This window comes from Carettochelys insculpta, chromosome 7 (genome assembly GCF_033958435.1).
Source record: "Carettochelys insculpta isolate YL-2023 chromosome 7, ASM3395843v1, whole genome shotgun sequence".
Lineage (NCBI taxonomy): Eukaryota > Metazoa > Chordata > Testudines > Carettochelyidae > Carettochelys > Carettochelys insculpta.
Window position 1 is genome coordinate 10,324,849 of NC_134143.1, and position 18,048 is coordinate 10,342,896.

General features: G+C 52.1%; 1 protein-coding gene across 2 annotated transcripts in view; it reads left to right on the top strand.

The window, feature by feature from the left end:
- The window catches only part of ADAM8 (ADAM metallopeptidase domain 8), a 74,140-nt gene that overhangs the window by 23,162 nt on the left and 32,930 nt on the right, over positions 1-18,048 (top strand). For both annotated transcript variants that reach the window (XM_074999993.1, XM_074999994.1), the window contains exons 6-7: positions 9,290-9,476; positions 16,366-16,431. In XM_074999993.1, coding sequence (XP_074856094.1) covers positions 9,290-9,476; positions 16,366-16,431 — 253 coding nt within the window. The remainder of the gene's footprint in view (positions 1-9,289; positions 9,477-16,365; positions 16,432-18,048) is intronic.

An 18,048-nucleotide genomic window follows, 5' to 3' on the forward strand; every position in this document is an offset into this window, starting at 1 on the left:
ACATCGACGTTGCGCGGCACCACATCGAAATAGGCGCCGCGAGGGAACGTCTACGCGCCACAGGAGCACACATCGAAATAAGGGTGCCAGGCACAGCTGCAGACAGGGTCACAGGGCGGACTCAACAGCCAGCCGCTCCCTTAAAGGGCCCCTCCCAGACACACTTGCACTAAACAGCACAAGATACACAGAGCCGACAACGAGTTGCAGACCCTGTGCATGCAGCATGAATCCCCCGCTGCAGCAGCAGCAGCCAGAAGCCCTGGGCTAAAGGCTGCTGCCCACGGTGACCATAGAGCCCCGCACGGGCTGGAGAGACAGCGTCTCTCAACCCCCCAGCTGATGGCCGCCATGGAGGACCCCACAATTTCGACGTTGCGGGACGCGGATCGTCTACACGGTCCCTACTTCGACGTTGAACATCGAAGTAGGGCGCTATTCCGATCCCCTCATGAGGTTAGCGACTTCGATGTCTCGCCGCCTAACGTCGAAGTTAGTGCCGCTACTTCGAAGTAGCGTGCACGTGTAGACACAGCCCAGGTGACTCTCACGTTTACCTGCTGACTAACTCTTACTCCAAGAACATAACTTTTGATATAGTTATCTTATTCCTTAAATATTATCAGTACTCACATAATCACTGCAAGATGTGCGTGTGGGTAAGTTACGAGCTTTCCAAAGAGACCTTACATGGCAGCCTCTGTGGATAAATCCCATTAAAGTATTGCATTAGGCCTACGTCTACACTAGCACGCTATGTCGAAATAGCCTATTTCGAAGTAAGGATGACCTTACTTCGAAATAGGCTACTTCGACGCGTATCGTCTCCACGTCCTCCAGGGCCGGTGCCGTCGACCTTCCACGTCGAAGTAGCGACGGGGAACGTCGAAAGGAACCGCCCCGGAAGGAAGCGGGGAGCGTCCGCACACACAAGCGCTCCCTGTCGAAATAAGGGGCCAGCAAAGCCCCAGGCTGCTCCTTTAAAGGGCCTCTGCCAGACACACTTGCCCTGCACAGCATGAGATCCACAGAGTTGACAACCGGTTGCAGACCCTGTGCATGCAGTTTGGACCCCCAGCTGCAGCAGCAGCAGCCAGAAGCCCTGGGCTAAGGGCTGCTGCATGTGGCGACCACAGAGCCCCGCAGGGGCTGCATAGAGCGTCTTTCAACCCTTCAGCTGATGGCTGCCATGGAGGATCCCCCTAATTAGAAGTAGCGGGATGCGGATCGTCTACACACGCCCTACTTTGACATCGAACGTCTAAGTAGGGCGCTATTCCCATCTTTGGATGGGAATAGCGATTTCGACGTCTCGCCGCCTAATGTCGATTTCAACGTCGAAATAGCTCACGGCACACGTAGATGCGACGCGTGCTATTTTGACGTTGTGCCGGCTACTTTGAAGTAGCCGGCTAGTGTAGACGCACCCTAGGTGTAGTAAGTTTGTCAGGTCTAAGATGGGCGTCGAATTTAAGGAACAATGAAACCTTTGCCAGCTGGCACCAATGGGCCTTTGGGTCACATGGTGAATCCAAGGCCTGACGGAAGCCTAGAAAGAGAGCTGCACGTGGCTTAGTAAATTTACTCCTCCCCTCTAAAAGCTGTCTCAAGGTAAAGATCGGATCGATGGTAGAACAGCCTGTCTAAAGTGGCACTGAAAAGCCCGTCTTTGCCAGGAAGTGCATTGTTCACCAAAGACGTTAACACAGTAGCGAAGACTTTTCCTGGGGCTAAGAAGAGTGTAAGAACCCGGTCGTTGCGGCAGGAGCCCTTTGGTAACAGGGGCAGGATAACCTACTTTCAGAGGCCAGGGTGAAATTAGTGCACTACATCGTCTGGAAGAGACTGACTGTGCATCCACGGTGCAGCCATAAACCCATGTTCTCAGCACCTCAGGGGTGCCGTCTCAGACTTCAACTTATGGACTGCGGGCTGGATCCCTTCCAGGCTGAAGGCTCAGCCGGAATTGCCTGCTCCTCTTCACGTGCAGGAAAGGCAGCAGCACTGCACAAGCATTCCTCACCTCTCCTGTGCAGTGAGTTGACACCGTTCCCAAGTCCATTCAGCCCTCGCCTTTGTTCTTGACGGTCGTGTCTTCGGAAGCTCACGTTTCAGCCTCAATTCTTCGCGCCGACGGCTGCCCTGCCTCTCCCCGGACAGCGTGCGTGGTGCTGAGCTCTGTCCCGGGGTCAGGCTTTGGTGAGTTTAAGCAGCTCCCCTTCTGGAGCGCTGGCTTCCGTGGATTTCATTCTTAGGTGCCTCTGTCGTCCCCCTCCCATGCATTGTACAAGAGACTAGGTAACAAACCATGGTGGTTCCAGCTTTCCCCTGCTTTTGAACCTGCCGCAGGAGCCCTCCCATCCTCTCCTCAAACTGACTTTGTTTGTACCCTTTAACCTGCACCAGGTATTCATAAGGCAGTCCCCTGGCTTTCTCCCACCTGGCCCAGACAGCTCTTTTTACAGGCTCACCACCATGTTCACTGTGGTCCTTTCCATGCTCAGGCAGAATAGATGTTTTCTGTGCACTGAGGCATGTGCGGATGTGCACCCCCAGGAGAAACACACAGCCTAGCTGTGGGTGCTCTGCTGGTCACCTGGGTGGCCTCTGACTGTTCTCCTGAGCAGCCGCACAAGTGTCCAGCTTACAGGGCTGGCTGGAGTCCATCTCAGAACAGGGCTGGCTGGTCTCCACCTTGGGACAGGGCTGGCTGGCTGGCTGGCTTCACGTCCTGAAGGGGCAGATGTGCTCGTTGTAGGGAAGTTGGGCAACTTCCCCCTCCAGTGACGCATTGGGCTTTGTTTCCTTTCTCCGCTGTCTGTGCTTTCTCCCTCCTACCCCTGCCCCGCAACTCTTCCTGCTGTGACTGCTGCACCAGGCTGAGGGAGTGGCTGCAAGCCTGGCCTGCCCTCCACTGCTCTTTCCTCCTGGGAAGGAGCCTAGAACACCCCTCTGGGTGCATGGTGGGAGTAGGGGGAGTGAGCTGTTTCTGATGCTGCTTTTTCCAGGAGAAAGAGGTGGCGAGAGCAGCGCAGGAGAGTGAGCGCTGGGCAGTGGGGGATGGAGGGGAGGCACCGGCGCTGCTTTCTAATCTGCCCAGCAGCGATTTGCCTCCATTTCTATTCCCATTGGAGACTCTGCTCCCCCTGGTTCTGTGCAGGGGTGAAGCGAACTTGAATTTTGCACTGGTGCTGCCATATCGCAACCTCTCTGGGGGGGCCTTAGAGTAGGAGGTTGTGGGGTTACGTGAAAACAGCCAGACCGGGTCAGACTCCATCTCCTGTCTTCTGGCAGCGGCCAGTGCGAGGTGCCCCAGAGGGAGTGAACAGAACAGGTGATCGTTGAGCGATCCCTCCGCCGTCACCCATTTCCATCCTCTGACAGAGAGTAGGGACACCATTCCTACCCATCCTGGCTACGAGCCATTGATAGACCCAACCTCCATGAAGTTGTCTAGCTCTTCTTTGAACTCGGTTAAAGCCCTGATCTTCACGACATCCTCTGGCGAGGAGTTCCGCGGGTTGACCGTGCAAGGCGTGAAGAAATACTGAAGTCCGAAACGGCACCAGAGGTGCTGAAAACGTGGGTGTATTGTTGTATCGTGGATGCATTGCCTCTTCCAGACCGTTCGGTCGGTGCACTGATACCTCCCCTAGGACTGGAAGTAGGTTGTCCTGTCTCTGTTCGAACAGGGGAGGTCGGTCCTGCAGTGTCTACGGAGTTATGACACTGTTGTGATGTGGCAGTACCACTAAGAAATGTAATTTGGGATGGAATGCGCGGGGCGCAGGGCAGGGGGCTGGGGAGCGTCGGCGTCTGGGGAGAAGCTTTGCTCCGCTCTGGAGGCTGGAGAAGAGGAGATTTTGCCCCGCCTTGGTGCTCAGGCAGAGCAGCTCCCAGTGCTAGGTGAACAGACAGACCAGCTCCAGCTCCTGGCATGATTCACAGGGGGCCCAGCTGTTTTCCATTGATGGCCATGGCAGAATTCCCCAGTTACTTCCCTGGGAGTGAGTTGGGGCCCGAGACAGCTGAGCTAATCAGCTCTGAAGTAAATGGGCCAATACACCCTGCCCGCGAGGGTGAACTTTGGTGTCTCAGACCAGATGCCTGCTAACTTCTGTGCAAAACATGCCCAGCTCCACCCGGAGGGTGTGGCGGGCTTGCTGCTGTTGGATTTCCCTGTGTATTGGGAAACAACCGGGTGCCGGGGTGGAAAGAACGCTGCACAGTCCAGCTGGAAGCGCAGAAGTAGCAAACTCCCGGTTTTCCTGCAAACGGTACAGCGGCTCCTCACTTAGCGGCACGTGACGTCGCTGCAAAACGCTGCCTGATGCGAACGCGCCCAGTTCCCCCCCCGAGAATTCGTGTCGGAGAGCGGCTGGGCGCCGGGGCCGTTTCTTTCAGCAGACGACGGGCGGTGGGGACGCGCACGGGCTGAGCTTTGGAACAATTTGAAGCCACTGAATACTGCACTCGGCAGTGCCGGTCCTGAAGCTGGGTCGAGGTGGTAGAGCCAGGCGGCGGAATGTCTTGTTAGTAAGTGAGGATCGCAGGCAACGTGTGGGAGTCCCCGGGGGGCCACACCCCCCACGGTCCAGCCTTGTCCCCACCCTTGCACCGCTTCCCTTGTGTGCGGGGGCCTCCCCTTGCCACTCCTAGGCTGTGCTGCTCTGTGCGGGGAGGAGATCTGCCCCACACATACAGTTGTGGGCCCAGGCGGGGCGGAGAGCGGGGCAGGGGCGCGGGCGGGGACAAGCGGGGGCATACAAAGAGCAGTGGCATGGAGGGGGCAGGGCAGAGGCAAGCGGACAGTCCCCCCAGTGGTCGTCTCCGATGGTGAAGTAGCTCGTGGCCAAGTCCTCACGACGTGGTTCGTGCAGCCTCACGCTCTACAAGGCAGCACCGTAGACCTGTTTTGCGGAGAGGGCTACGGAGTGACGGGCTTGATCGGGGAGACAGCCTGACATCGGCCCCGCCTCGTTCCCTTCTCTGTTCCCGGCACCGCGAGCAGGAGGCTCCTGGGAGCGACCCCACGGCAGTGGCGGGGAGGAGCAGCAGGACTTTACTGCTGTCAGCCGCCAAGCTGCGTACAGCACTTCACGGGGGCGCCCGTGTGGAGGCTACCGGCCCATCCTGGCTCCAATCCCCTGCCAGGACAGGCTCCTTTTCCAGAAAGTGCTGCACGTGGCGGACAAAGCAGGCGGCCGGCCGTCGTCCTGAGGGAGCGTCACGCAAGTCGTGCTCTACTCGACCGGCCACGTCACAGTGGAGCAGCGTTAGCCGGCACGCTGACATTTCAGACTCTTCCCAGATGGTTTGCTCCCACAGATCATCTGCTCCTGCACATGTCCCAGCTTTCCGCGGCTGCTCCCACCAGTCAGCGCCTTGGGAGTTTGAAATTATTTCTCCCTGTGATGCAAAAGGACAATTATACAAGAGAAGGTATCGGGCCAACGTGCCAACCTGTGGAACTTTGGCTGTCCCCCAGCAGCTCCAAGCGCGTGCCCCACCGAGCTAGGGGCCCTTCGGAAGGGTTTACGCAGCCACAGAAGTGCACCTCCCAGCCCTGGTCGATGTACTCGGAGCAGTTCTGTGCTTGAATTAGCACTCTATAAATAACTGTACAGGCAGTGCTCTCAGGCTCTGAAGTCTACGGGTGGGGGTGAGCTTGAGAACCTAAGCGCCAGCCTGCACCGTAACATTAACGCACTGCCACACAGCTATTTTTAGAGCCTTAGCGTGAGCTCCACTAGTCCAGGAGTGCGGACGTGGGCTGGGAGGCAGGTTTCCGGGGGCTGTACAGATGTTCTTCTCGTCTCCTCTGCTTCTGCCCTCTTTACACATCAGTCTCAGCGTGGCTGTGACTTTCCCGGAAGGGTGGAGCGTAGCCAGAAAAGCAACAACATCCTCCCCGCGTATTAAATATCAGCTCTCCGTATGCCTTCCCGCTGCTCCTTGCTGCGTGAGCTATAGTAATTGCTTGGCTTGCTTACGCTTGGCTATGTGTAGCTAAGGTCAGGTCTACACTTGACACTAAAGTTCATTGTAGATACGCAATTCTAACTACCATAATTGTGTAGCTGGAATCGACTTACCTACAATCGACTTAACCTGGCCGTCCTCGCATCTCTGCCCTACTCTTTGTGAGATTGAGAAGCGCAGGGGTCGACTGTGAGCCCCCGGTAATGCAGTTGTGTGCATCCGCACCAGGCGTGCGAAATTGAGCCCCAGATTGACCCTCACCGGGTCGATCTGCCGTGCGGCGAAGACGTACCCTGCGAGTGAGATTCTAGGCAGGGCTGGCTTACATCTCCTCACCTGTTGCTTCTAAATCTGACCCGCTGACTTCCGTCGAGCAACCCAGGGGTGTTTTCTCCCAACGTAGCTACTACCGGTACTTGAGAATTGGTGACGCTGTCCGTCACGCCGTAGAGTAGTGGTAGTCGGCCTCTCCGCTCCTACGTCCTGGAGCGTAGGATCTTAAATAGATTCTCCTTGAAGTATACAGCTGCAGGTGTGTTTCTCTGCTGTTCCCTGTAACTCCGGCTATCAAATCTGCTGTACAGTCTCAGCTAAATGGCTCTTGCATGTGAAGATCGCAATCGTCTGTTAACAGCCTCAATAACCTCTATCGGTATTTCCCAGAACGACGGTCAGGGAACCCTAATCTCTCCCGTGCAAATCTAGAGTTTACGGCTGGGCTGATAAGCTTGTCTTTGGCTTGCGACGTGAAAAGGTGTGCAGAGCAAACGTATGCCAAGGGGGCTTTGAAATACCTCTTCTGCTTTTCCACCGTCAGCTCGAAAAACAAAAAATACGAGGATTCCTTTGTGGAGGGGCAGGAAATGCAATATATTTCCAGAGGAAATGGTGAATAAACTGAGCCGAAGCGATTGTCGCTCATTGAATTAGTCATACGGGAGTTATATCGTTGTTAGCGATCGCAGCTTAGTTCCCTGGTGCGTGTGCTGCTGCCATCTGGGTGTTTTGGAGACGAGAATAAAATTGGTAACGTTATGACTAAGCCAGCTCACCGCCCCACTCGCATCAGCCTTAGCAAAAATGAGCCCAGGAAGTTTTTTTCCACGCAAGACATCAAGAATCTCCAGGAAGTACAGGATGAACCTCTCTAGTCCAGCACTCTCTGCTCCCACAACATCTGTGGTCTGTCTGTTAATCGTGGGTCTGGCCAAGTTTCCCACAGTTTTGTAACATTCTTTTACAGCCACCAGTCCTGGCTCTCAGTGCTCTATGCTGTTATTTTGCTGTAATTTACCCCTAAATGCCTTCTCAGAGCCCCGTGAGCGGTGGACATGTTGATGATGTCGCTAGATCAGAGGTCAGAAACGTTCCTGAGGGGGAGTGCTGCAATTTGGCCTTTAGACCTCTATGTACGGTCTGAGCGCCGGTGACGCTTTTTGAAGTCACTAATAGTCCTACAGCTTCAGTAATGAATCAGTCAAAATGCAGAGCTTTACCGTGCAGGGGGCGGTTGGTGGCGTAAGCTGGTCTCGTGTTACTATCGAGCGCCGTGGCTTGGAGCGAGCTCCTGGCTGCATGGGGTAGGAGGGGCGGGGCTGAGCTCCCACTTCATGTGCCAATGGAAATTGGCCAGAGCGACACGTGTGCCGGGGGCGTTGCCGATCCCTGCGTGAGACAGGATTGACGTTCCGTGGATCGGCAAATTCTCTGGTTTGGCACCGGTCAGGTCCCAAGGGTGCTGGGCTAGAGAGGCGCAACCTGTAACGGACCTGTACTAATATGTCCCCTTAGATCTGTTTGTCTGATCCCTGTTTCTAACACTGATCGGCAGCTACGTTTTGATCATAGTTTGTGTCATTTTATTTTTAGTTAATTTTAATCTTCGTGAAGACTGTACAAATACAACAGGACAATAGGACTTGGTCATCTGGTCACTTCACTGTACACGCAGCCAGGTGGCCCACCTTTCTGATTGGACTCCCAGCGGTTCTCGTGCAGCCTCTCTCCTCCCTTCCGCACCGGATTGAGCCAGTTGTACTGGGAGTCTGGTCTAGTTTTTGGCCACCATTTCAGGCCACTGTGGCTGCTGCGGCGGTTTGGAGGAAGGTTCCCTTTTCTACCTGTGCACGGGCCAGCAGGAATTTCCTCCCGCCGTGGGCAGTCCTTTAGCTTGCACCTGAAAGTAGGATTCGCCTCATCGTCACGTTAGCTTCTCTGAGAGCGAATCTTATGCGCAATCGCTGTTCTTTTAGGCTCCGCTGGATGTACCGTTGGCCTCTCTGGCCCCTGAGGCCATGGATCTCTGAAACTTGCTGGTATACGGTAGCTGTTTTGCTCATTAGCTTGGGATATGTGTGTTTATTAGGGATTTCCTGGCCCTGTTCCACCTTTTCCCTGTGTTACAGAGACAGGACCTGGGCCAGGTTTGCTGCTCTCTCTCTCTCGACGGCTTGTGACACGGGGGAGCGATCGTTGAAAGCCCAGGCTAGCGCTGAATTCGGAGCCGGCGGTTCTGTTTAGATTTTCCTTTTGAAAAGATCCCAGTTTAGTACACACGGCCTGCCAAGAGACAGGTCACCGTGGCCCGTCGGTCGCCTCGCCAAGGACGAGGCTACCGTGGCGTACGCGTGACTGGCTGATAGTCCCGGTTACCCGTATGTGACCTCCAGGGACATGTAAGGAACGTGGTATTCCCTGGCTGAGAGACGAGCTCTGTCTGTTTGAAAAACAGCTGCGTCCTCCTTGTGGGTCACTTTGTCGCTGCTCACGCTAAATAATCTGGTCAAAACTTGTGTTTAACAGCGACACGTGGAGTTGGTTTTCCAGCCGGGGAAGACCTCTGTGTAAGCTCAAAAGTTTTACTCTCTTGCACCCGTGGAAATTGGGCCAATCAAAGATACTACGTCTCCCACCTTGCCTGTAGGGCTGACAGTAACAGCGGACCGCAGGGCAAGGTGGGAGGCGGGCACGGCCTCACGCCCCCAGAAGGGGAGGGCCCAAGGGTGGAAGGAGCAGGGCCGAGGATAGTCATCCCTCAGCGCCGCTGAGACCACCCCTCCTTCCTCAGCGCGGCGTGGAGCGGGCGAACGGTGCTTTCGTGGCACTTTAAAGGAGCCTGGAACGCCTCCCTTTGAATCACTGGGCCCTGGGGCAGCTGTCCCCTTGCCCAATGCTCATTGGTGGGCCTGTACACAGCTCCGTGCCCGGTACAGGGGCAGACCCCCGTGCGTCCTCTGCGAAAGTGCGCAAAGCCCTTTTTCCGACCGGATGCCGGACACAAATTCACGTTGCCTCTGTTTCATTGCAGTGGCTTTTTCTGGGCCAACCGGACGGTCTATTTAATCGAGCCGTTGGGAGGCGACGATCAGGGGGAGCACGCGGTGTACCGGGCCGCTCACCTGAGAACGAAGCGTGGGACCTGCGGCGACACCAACGTCACTTTGGAATATGATCGTGAGCCGAAAGTGGCTGCTGCGATGAAGCCCCATCACTGGGTAAGAAATCGCCCTCTTCCTCTGTGCTGCCGTTGGAGTCGTAGGAACGTGGGGCTGACCCAGAGCCCGCTGCGGTCAGTGTGAGTCTTTACATTGACTTCGCTGGGCCTTCGAGCAGGTCCCTGCCATGGTGGCTGACCGCAAAGGTTCTGCGTGTGCTTGTGGGGGGCCTGCGGGGCATTGGCTGGTCGCACGGCGCCAGCCTCTCCCCCTCCTTTCAGGCGACGTTGAAAGAGGGAGCACGGAGAGACAGGCCGAGGGGCTTTCAGAAGGGCCAAGGGACTCGTTACGCTTCAGACGCCCGCCTGACTGCCGAGAGTCACGGCTGGCCGAGAGCCATTACGGTCGTCGTCACGGCCTCGGGGTGACGAGACCTCAGGTCATTTCTCTGCTGCGCCTCAGCCTCACGGTGTGCCCTTGGGTAGCTCCCAGAGTCTGTCTGTCCCTGCATTCCCCTCCTGCCTCGTCTCCCGGGGCTGCGAGGACAAACGCTCGAAAGGGTGTGAGGTGCATTTGGACATGGGCCTTCTATCCATCCACGGTTGCAGTGCAACAGTCCTCTCGTGTTAAAAGAAGTCACGGGCAGGCGTCTTCCTCTGCGTAACGCTCTCCTAAACTTAAGCCCTACGGTGCCTGGCGAATGGTGACGGGAGCAGGATTGTGGGATCGGAAGCTTTTAGTCATGGCCCGGCAGGTAGGCGGTGGGTGTCTGTATCAGTGGGTCTGCTTCAAGAACTGAGGTGGTAGAACGGGCCGGCTGCTGAATCTGCTACTGAGCAGCTCTATTTAGGATCTGCCCTGCTTGTCCCACGTGGGGAGGGGCTAGAGAAGGTGCCCTAAGCATAGTCCACCTCAGCCCCCTGACTGCGCCCAGTGGGTTCACCCCTATGCGGTCGAAATTGAACGGTGAACTTTAGAACTTGGAATATTTGGACTCGAACGGACAAGCCTTGCCCACCCTGTCAAACGCACCGTGCGTGCCTTTACGTTTAAGATTGTCCAAAGCTCCGTCTCAGTGCAGCCGGTCCTGGAACCCGGAAGGGAGGAGGCAGTTCTCGATGGAGTTCTAAATGGAGCGGAGCATCTGATCCGAGAGGTGACTGTAGGTGAACCACACCGTAATAGCGACCATTATGTAAATAAAATGTAACATCCCGGTCTGGGGAAAATACCAAAGAAGCCCCCACAGTAATATTTAACTTCAAAAAGGGGAACGACACAAAAATGAGGAAGTTCACCAGATGGAAGTAAAAAGGAATATACTCAAGAGAGAAGTGCCTGTAAGTTGCAGGGAAACTTTTCAAAACCACCTTAAGTCAAAGCACAAATAAATGTGTATCCCAAACGTAACAAAAAATAGCAAGAGGATCCCAAAAATGCCACCCTACTAAACAATGGAGTAGAAGAGGTGGTCGGAGGCAACGGGCATCCTTTCAAAACCGAACGTCAAAACCAACTGAGGAGAGTCATAAGGAGCATAAAATCTGGCAAATCAAATCTAAAGGTGTTATTAGGCAGGTCGAAAAAAGCATTTGAAGGGCAACTAGCAGAAGATTCAAAAACTAAGAGCGCAAATCGTTGAGTACATTTGAAGCGGGACTCCCATCAAACGATCGGTGACATGCTTAGACGATCAAGGTGCTAACAGAGCACTCCGAGAAAGCGAGGCCCTGGCAGAGGAGTTAAATGAATTATTTGCTTTGGTCTTCACTGAGGAAGCGTGAGGGAGATTCCTGCCCCTAAACCATTCTTCTTAGGTGACAAATCTTGGAAACTCGCAGACTGCGGAATGAACGGAGAAGGTTTTGGAACAAATTGATCGACGGTATTCAGTCCCCAGGACCACTTGGGGTCTCCCCACGTGTTCTGAAAGAACTCAGATAGGACATTGCAAAACTACTCACCGTGGCAAGTGACCTACCACTTAAATCACTTTGTCTACCAGATGACCGAAGGATAGCAGACACGTGAGAGCACTTTTTAAAAAAGATTGCAGAAGCGAACCCCGCTAACTGCGGGTCAGTAAGCCTAACTTCAGTGCCGGGCAAATTAGTTTAAAAGATAGTGAAAAAGGGTGCTTAAACCAAAAATGAACACTACTTGAATGAAGAAGGGTCAGCTTGTTTTTTGTAAAGGGAAATTGTCCTCGCTTGTCTGTTACAATTCTTTGAGTGGATCAACAAACAAATGAGCAAGGTATAGCGATTGGATCAATGTAGTTGGACTGTCACGACGCCTTTGAGAAGATCCTCCGGTAAAGGCTCTTAAGCAAATTAAGCAATCGTGGGATAAGAGGGAAGGCCCTCTCAGGGATGGGTAACTGGATAAAGGATAGGAAACAAAAGGCAGGTCTAGGCTGGAATAGAAATTTGACCTAACATACACAACTGCAGCTACGAGAATTGCCTAGCTGGAGTGAACCCACCAACTTGGGTTGAATTTCCAGAATGGGCCCTGCTGTACCACCCTGTGCCACAAAACTATTCGAGACAGTAAAGTCCAAAATAGACTGCGAAGCGCTACAAAGGGATTTTACAAACCTGGGTGACGGAGCCACAAAATGACAAATGCAATTCAATGCTGATGAATGCAAAGTAATGCTTATAGGGAAACATAATCCTCACTGTACATACACAGTGATGGCATTTAAATTAGCTGTTATCACTCAAGAAAGGGACTCGGGAGTCTTCGTGGATCGTTCTCTGAAAACACGCACTCGGTGTGGAGCGGCAGTCCGAAAAGAGAACAGCGTTCGGAACCGTTAGCGGAGGGATAGCTATAAAGTTGGTAAATGTGATAATGCCACTATATTAATCTATGATATGCCCACCTCGTGAATATTGCATACGATTCTGTTCATTCCACCTCAAAGAGCGATGAGAAATGGGAAAGGAACAGAAAACGGGCAGCGGAAAGGGTTGCTGGTGTGGCACAGTGTTCAGAGGAGGAGAGATGAAAAAGATTGGAATCATTCAACTTGGGGAAGAGAGAACTTTGGGAGCTATAAAAGAGATCCATGAACTCCTGAACGGTTTGGAGAAAGTGCGTAAGAAAGTGTTCCTAGAATCATAGAAGCGTAGGACTGGAAGGGACCTCGAGAGGCCATCGAGTCCAGCCCCCTGCCCTCATGGCAGGACCAAGCACTTTCTAGACCATCCCTGAAAGCCATCTATCTAACCTCCTCTTAAATATCTCCAGCAATTGAGATTCTATCACCTCCCTTGGCGATTCGTTCCAGTGTTTGATCACCCTGACAGTTAGGAACTTTTTCCTAATGTCCAACCTGAACCTTCCCTGCTGCAATTTCAGTCCATTGCCTCTTGTTCCATCCTCAGAGGCCAGGAAGAACAAGTTCCCTCCCTCTGCCTTGTGACACCCTTTTAGATACCTGAAGACCGCTATCATGTCCCCCCTCAATTTTCTCTTTTCCAAACGAAACAAGCCCAATTCTTTCAGCCTTTCTTCAGAGGTCACGTTCTCTAGACCTTTGATCATTCTCGTTGCTCTCCTCTGGACCCTCTCCAATTTCTCCACATCCTTCCTGAACTGCGGTGCCCAGAACTGGACACGATACTCCAGCCGAGGCCTAACCAGCGCAGAGTAGAGCGGGAGAATGACTTCTCGTGTCTTGTTCACACCACACCTGTTAATGCGTCCTAGAATCACGTTTGCTTTTTTTGCAACAGCGTCACACTGTTGACTCATGTTTAGCTTGTGGTCCACTATAATCCCTAGATCCCTTTCTGCTGTACTGATTCCTAGGCAGTCCTTTCCCATTCTGTAGGTGTGACACTGATTGTTCCTTCCTAAGCGGAGCGCTTTGCATTTGTCCTTATGAAACTTCATCCTGTTTACCTCAGCCCATTTCTCCAGTTTATCCAGATCCTTTTGAATTATGACCCCATCCTCCAAAGCAGTTGCAACCCCTCCCAGCTTGGTATCATCTGCAAACTTAATAAGAGTACTTTCTATGTCAATATCTAAATGGTAGATGAAGATATTGAACAGAACCGGTCCTAAAACAGACCCCTGCGGAACCCCACTAGTTATACTTTTCCAGCAGGATTGAAAACCATTAAGAACTACTCTCTGGGTACGGTTATCCAGCCAGTTGTTCACCCACCTTAGAGTAGCCCCATCTAAGTTGTATTTGCGTAGTTTATTGATAAGTGTATTATGTGAGACCGTGTCAAATGCTTTACTGAAGTCTAGGTATACCACATCCACCGCTTGTCCCTTATCCACAAGGCTCGTTATTCTATCCCAGAAAGCTATTAGATTGGTTTGACGTGATCTGTTTTTAACCAAACCATGCTGGCTGTTCCCTAGCACCTTACCACCTTCCAATTGCTTGCAGATGATTTCTTTAATGACCTGCTCCATTATCTTTCCCGGCACAGAAGTTGAGCTGACTGGCCTGTAGTTTCCCGGGTTATTCTTGTTCCCCTTTTTATAAATGGGTACTATATTTGCCCTTTTCCAGTCTTCTGGAATCTCTCCCGTCTCCCACGATTGTCCAAAAATGATTGCTAAAGGCTCAGATACCTCTTCCGTCAGCTCCTTGAGGATTCGAGGATGCATTTCATCAGGCCCTGGTGATGTGCCGACGTCTAATTTTTCTAAGTAAATTTTAATTTGTTCTTTTCGTATTTCAACTTCTAAACCTACCCCTTTTTCACTAGCATTCTCTATGTCAGGCATTCCTTCAGATTTCTCAGTGAAGACCAAAACGAAGAAATCATTAAACATCTCTGCCATTTCCAAATTTCCTGTTCCTGTTCCTCCCTCGTCACTGACCAACGGCCCTACCCTCTCCTCGGTCTTCCTCTTGTGACCAATGTATTTGTGAAAAGCCTTCTTGTTTCCCTTTATGCTTGTCGCTAGCTTGAGCTCATTTTGTGCCTTAGCCTTTCTAATCTTGCTCCTGCATGCTCGTGTTGTTTGCCTATATTTGTCCTTTGTAATTTGTCCTAGTTCCCATTTCTTATACGATTCCTTTTTCAGTTTGAGATCATGCAAGATCTCCTGGTTAAGCCAGGGCAGTCTTTTGCCATGTTTTCTATCTTTCCTACGCAGCGGGATGGCTTGCTTTTGGGCCCTTAATAATGTCCCTTTGAAAAACTGCCAACTCTCCTCAGCCTTTTTCCCCTCAGTTAGGTTGCCATGGGACGTTACCTACCGGCTGTCTGTGTTTACCAAAATCTGCCTTCCTGAAATCCATTATCTCTATTGTACTGTTTTCCCTTCTACCCTTCCTTAGAATTGTGAACTCTATGATTTCCTGATCGCTTTCACCCAAGCATGCTTCCACTTTCAAATTCTCAATAATGTCCTCCCTATTTTTTAACATTAAATGTAGAACAGCTTCCCCCCGGTAGCATTTTCAACCTTTTGGAATAAAAAGTTGTCTGCAGTGCAATCCACGAATTTATTGGACAGTCTGTCCCCTGCTGTATTAGTTTCCCAACATATACCTGGATAGTTGAAGTCCCCCATCACTACCAAATTCTGGGCCCTGGATGATTTTGTTAGCTGTTTAAAGAAAGCCTCATCCACCTCTTCCACCTGGCTAGGGGGCCTGTAGTAGACTCCTAGTAGGACCTCATCCTTGTTTTTTACTCCTCTGAGTCTAACCCAGAGACTTTCAACCCGTCCATCTCCTACGTCCATCTCCACCTCTGTCCAAGTGTGGACATTTTTAATATACAAGGCAACACCTCCTCCCTTTTTGCCCTGTTGTGTCACCCCTTCATATAACAGAAGAACTGAGGCTTAAAACAAACGCCGCACACAACGCACAGTCCACTTGTGGGACTCACGGCCAAGTAATAGTGTGAAATGGGTTCAAAGAAAGAACGAGGTGAGTTCACGGCATGCAGCTCCGTCAGCGGCCATTTCCAAGACGGTCAGGGATGTGGCTTGCTGCTCTGACTGCCAGTTGCTGGGACTGGAAGACAGGGAATGGATCGCTTGGTAATCGCCCTGTTTGGTTTATTCTCTGGGAAGAATCTGTCACTGGCCGTTGTCGGAAGATAGGATGATGGGCAAGATGGACCCTTTTGTTGCCTTTGTGTGCGGCGTCCCTCACCGATACCCTGACCCAGACGGAGAGGCCTGGTGCAGTTGCGATGCGGATAGTCAAAAAAGAAGATAATCCACTTGGAAATATCATGGATTTTTTTGATGGGCAGCTGCCACCTGTGCCACAGAGGCATCCGGAGGTGGGATCATTTGGGACTTTTTGTCTCTCGAGGCGCAGTTAGTATCGCTGGACGTTGGCCAAGTTTTTCTGATAAAATGATCTCCTGCTATAGAATTAATGATCTTTGCATTGAAACTCCCACGTTGGTTGTCATCTCTACGTTTCAGAGTTACACTTCATTAAGTGAAACCCTCTCTGAGCTTTATGTTTGAGGAGTGCAGGTGTCATTCCTCGTAATTTAGCTTATTGTTTTCGTAAGCCCCGGGTCTGATGTAGAAAGAATTTATATCGAGGTGTTTACAGTACAGGCCTCAGAACCGTTAGCCTGCGGACTCTGCAAAAATCCATTACCGATAGGCTAAGTTACTGTGTGCCGGACCGCCCCGAAAGAAACGAGAAACTTGTGGAACTGCTCGTGAATGATTAGTGCCCGTTGAGTTAAGCCGTATCGACTACACAGGGTTTGTGATTGCTTGGGAACTTGGGGCGCTTCTTCTGCAGTTTAGTGCGAGAGCTGTGAAGTGAACCAGCACCAGCAAGTTTAGCAGGTAGAATATCTCACCCAGAAGCTGGTAGGCAGTTGAGCACAGGAAGGGAGGTGTGCCTGTGAGGAAGTGGCTAGTGCTCAGAACTAACAGAGATGGAATTCATGTCTTGCAGGACATTTACTTTTGCCTTTCCTTTCAGAAATCAGCTCCGTTTCAGAAAGGGACCCGATACGTGGAGTTGGTTTTAGTCGTGGACAATGCGGAGGTAAGGGGAACAGCACCTGTCGTGTACTTCCGGTATATGGTAGGTTACAAGCCTATGCCTAGCAGGTTGGGTTTGTGTACCTTTTGTGGACTTGCTTACGGAGCTTCCCTCCAGAAAGAGACACTAGAGCTGTTCTCTGCAAGGACCTTTCTTGCACTCCCAGTTAATGTCTGGTGTGAGCTTACGTAAGGTGTGTGACGTAGGCTCTGCTTGTGGCTGAACGTTCCACCGTGTCTCCTCCTTCAAGTTCTTCATTTCCTTCCATTTACAATATTTACACTATCGCAACGTGTTTGACGTTCAGTACGCGTCGGTCTGCTACGCGTCTCTGAATTGTACCGCTTTCTAATTACACAACCTGGCTGTGTCTACACGTGCCCCAAACTTCGAAATGGCCATGCAAATGGCCATTTCAAAGTTTACTAATGAAGCGCTGAAATGCATATTCAGCGCTTCATTAGCATGCGGGCAGCAGCCGCGCTTCGAAATTGACGCTCCTTGCCGCCGCGCGGCGCGTCCAGACGGAGCTCCTTTTCGAAAGCATGCCGCCTACTTCGAAGTCCCCTTATTCCCGTGAGCTCATGGGAATAAGGGGACTTCGAAGTAGGCAGCGTCCTTTCGCAAAGGAGCCCCGTCTGGACGCGCCGCGCGGCGGCAACGCGCGTCAATTTCGAAGCGTCTCTCCCGCCCGCATGCTAATGAAGCGCTGAATATGCATTTCAGCGCTTCATTAGTAAACTTCGAAATGGCCATTTGCATGGCCATTTCGAAGTTTGGGGCACGTGTAGATGTAGCCCCTGAGTGCATAACGATACGGTCGGCGGGCTGTCTGTTCAACGCGACGCCCGTCTCTGGTCTGTTGGGAACCATTGAGTTGTCGTCTTCTTGTTCTGCATCTGCCGTCCAGAAAAGTTGCTCTGTTGATTGTTATTGCCGAGGCATAAACCGGTAGCGTCGGTGTTTTCTGACGCTCCTCGGATTGCGGAGTTCTTTTTCTTTACGACAGCTGGAGCTGTCCCTTCTTTTTCTGCCTCCGGCTTGACAAAAACATGGTCACTGGGGCGTAAGCCCGGCAGTTCTCCGAGTGACGTCCATCACAAAAGTAAAAGCGTTTTTTTGCCTTTTTATCCAATTGGATTCTACTTTCCCTATCTGGCCATTTTGCAGATACATTCTTTTCGCCATTGGAACCAGTAGTTCCGCTCATCTTCCCATCGGGGATTGTGCTGGGTCTTATATTATTGGGGTTGATCTGTACCTCAGAAAAACGAGAAATGGGTCTTCCTGCTGTATGATCTCGTTAGCTGCTTGTAAAACTTTCTCAGCCTCTCCATTTGCTTGTGGGTTACTCAGCCGCTAGTCTAGTCCTGCACCCGTGGGACCCGACAGGTGCCGAACCACCTGCGCTGCCGATTGGACTTTTAGAAGACACGTAGGGGTAAATTACAGCTAAATCACAGCACAGAATACTGAGAGCTAGGACTCGTGGCTATAAATGAACTTTACGGGACCGTGGGCAACTTGGCCGCACCCACGATAAGCGGTCGTCCGGCTCACTAAAATCATGCCGGACCATGGATGTTGCCGGATCAGAGAGAGCCAGACTAGAGAGGTTCA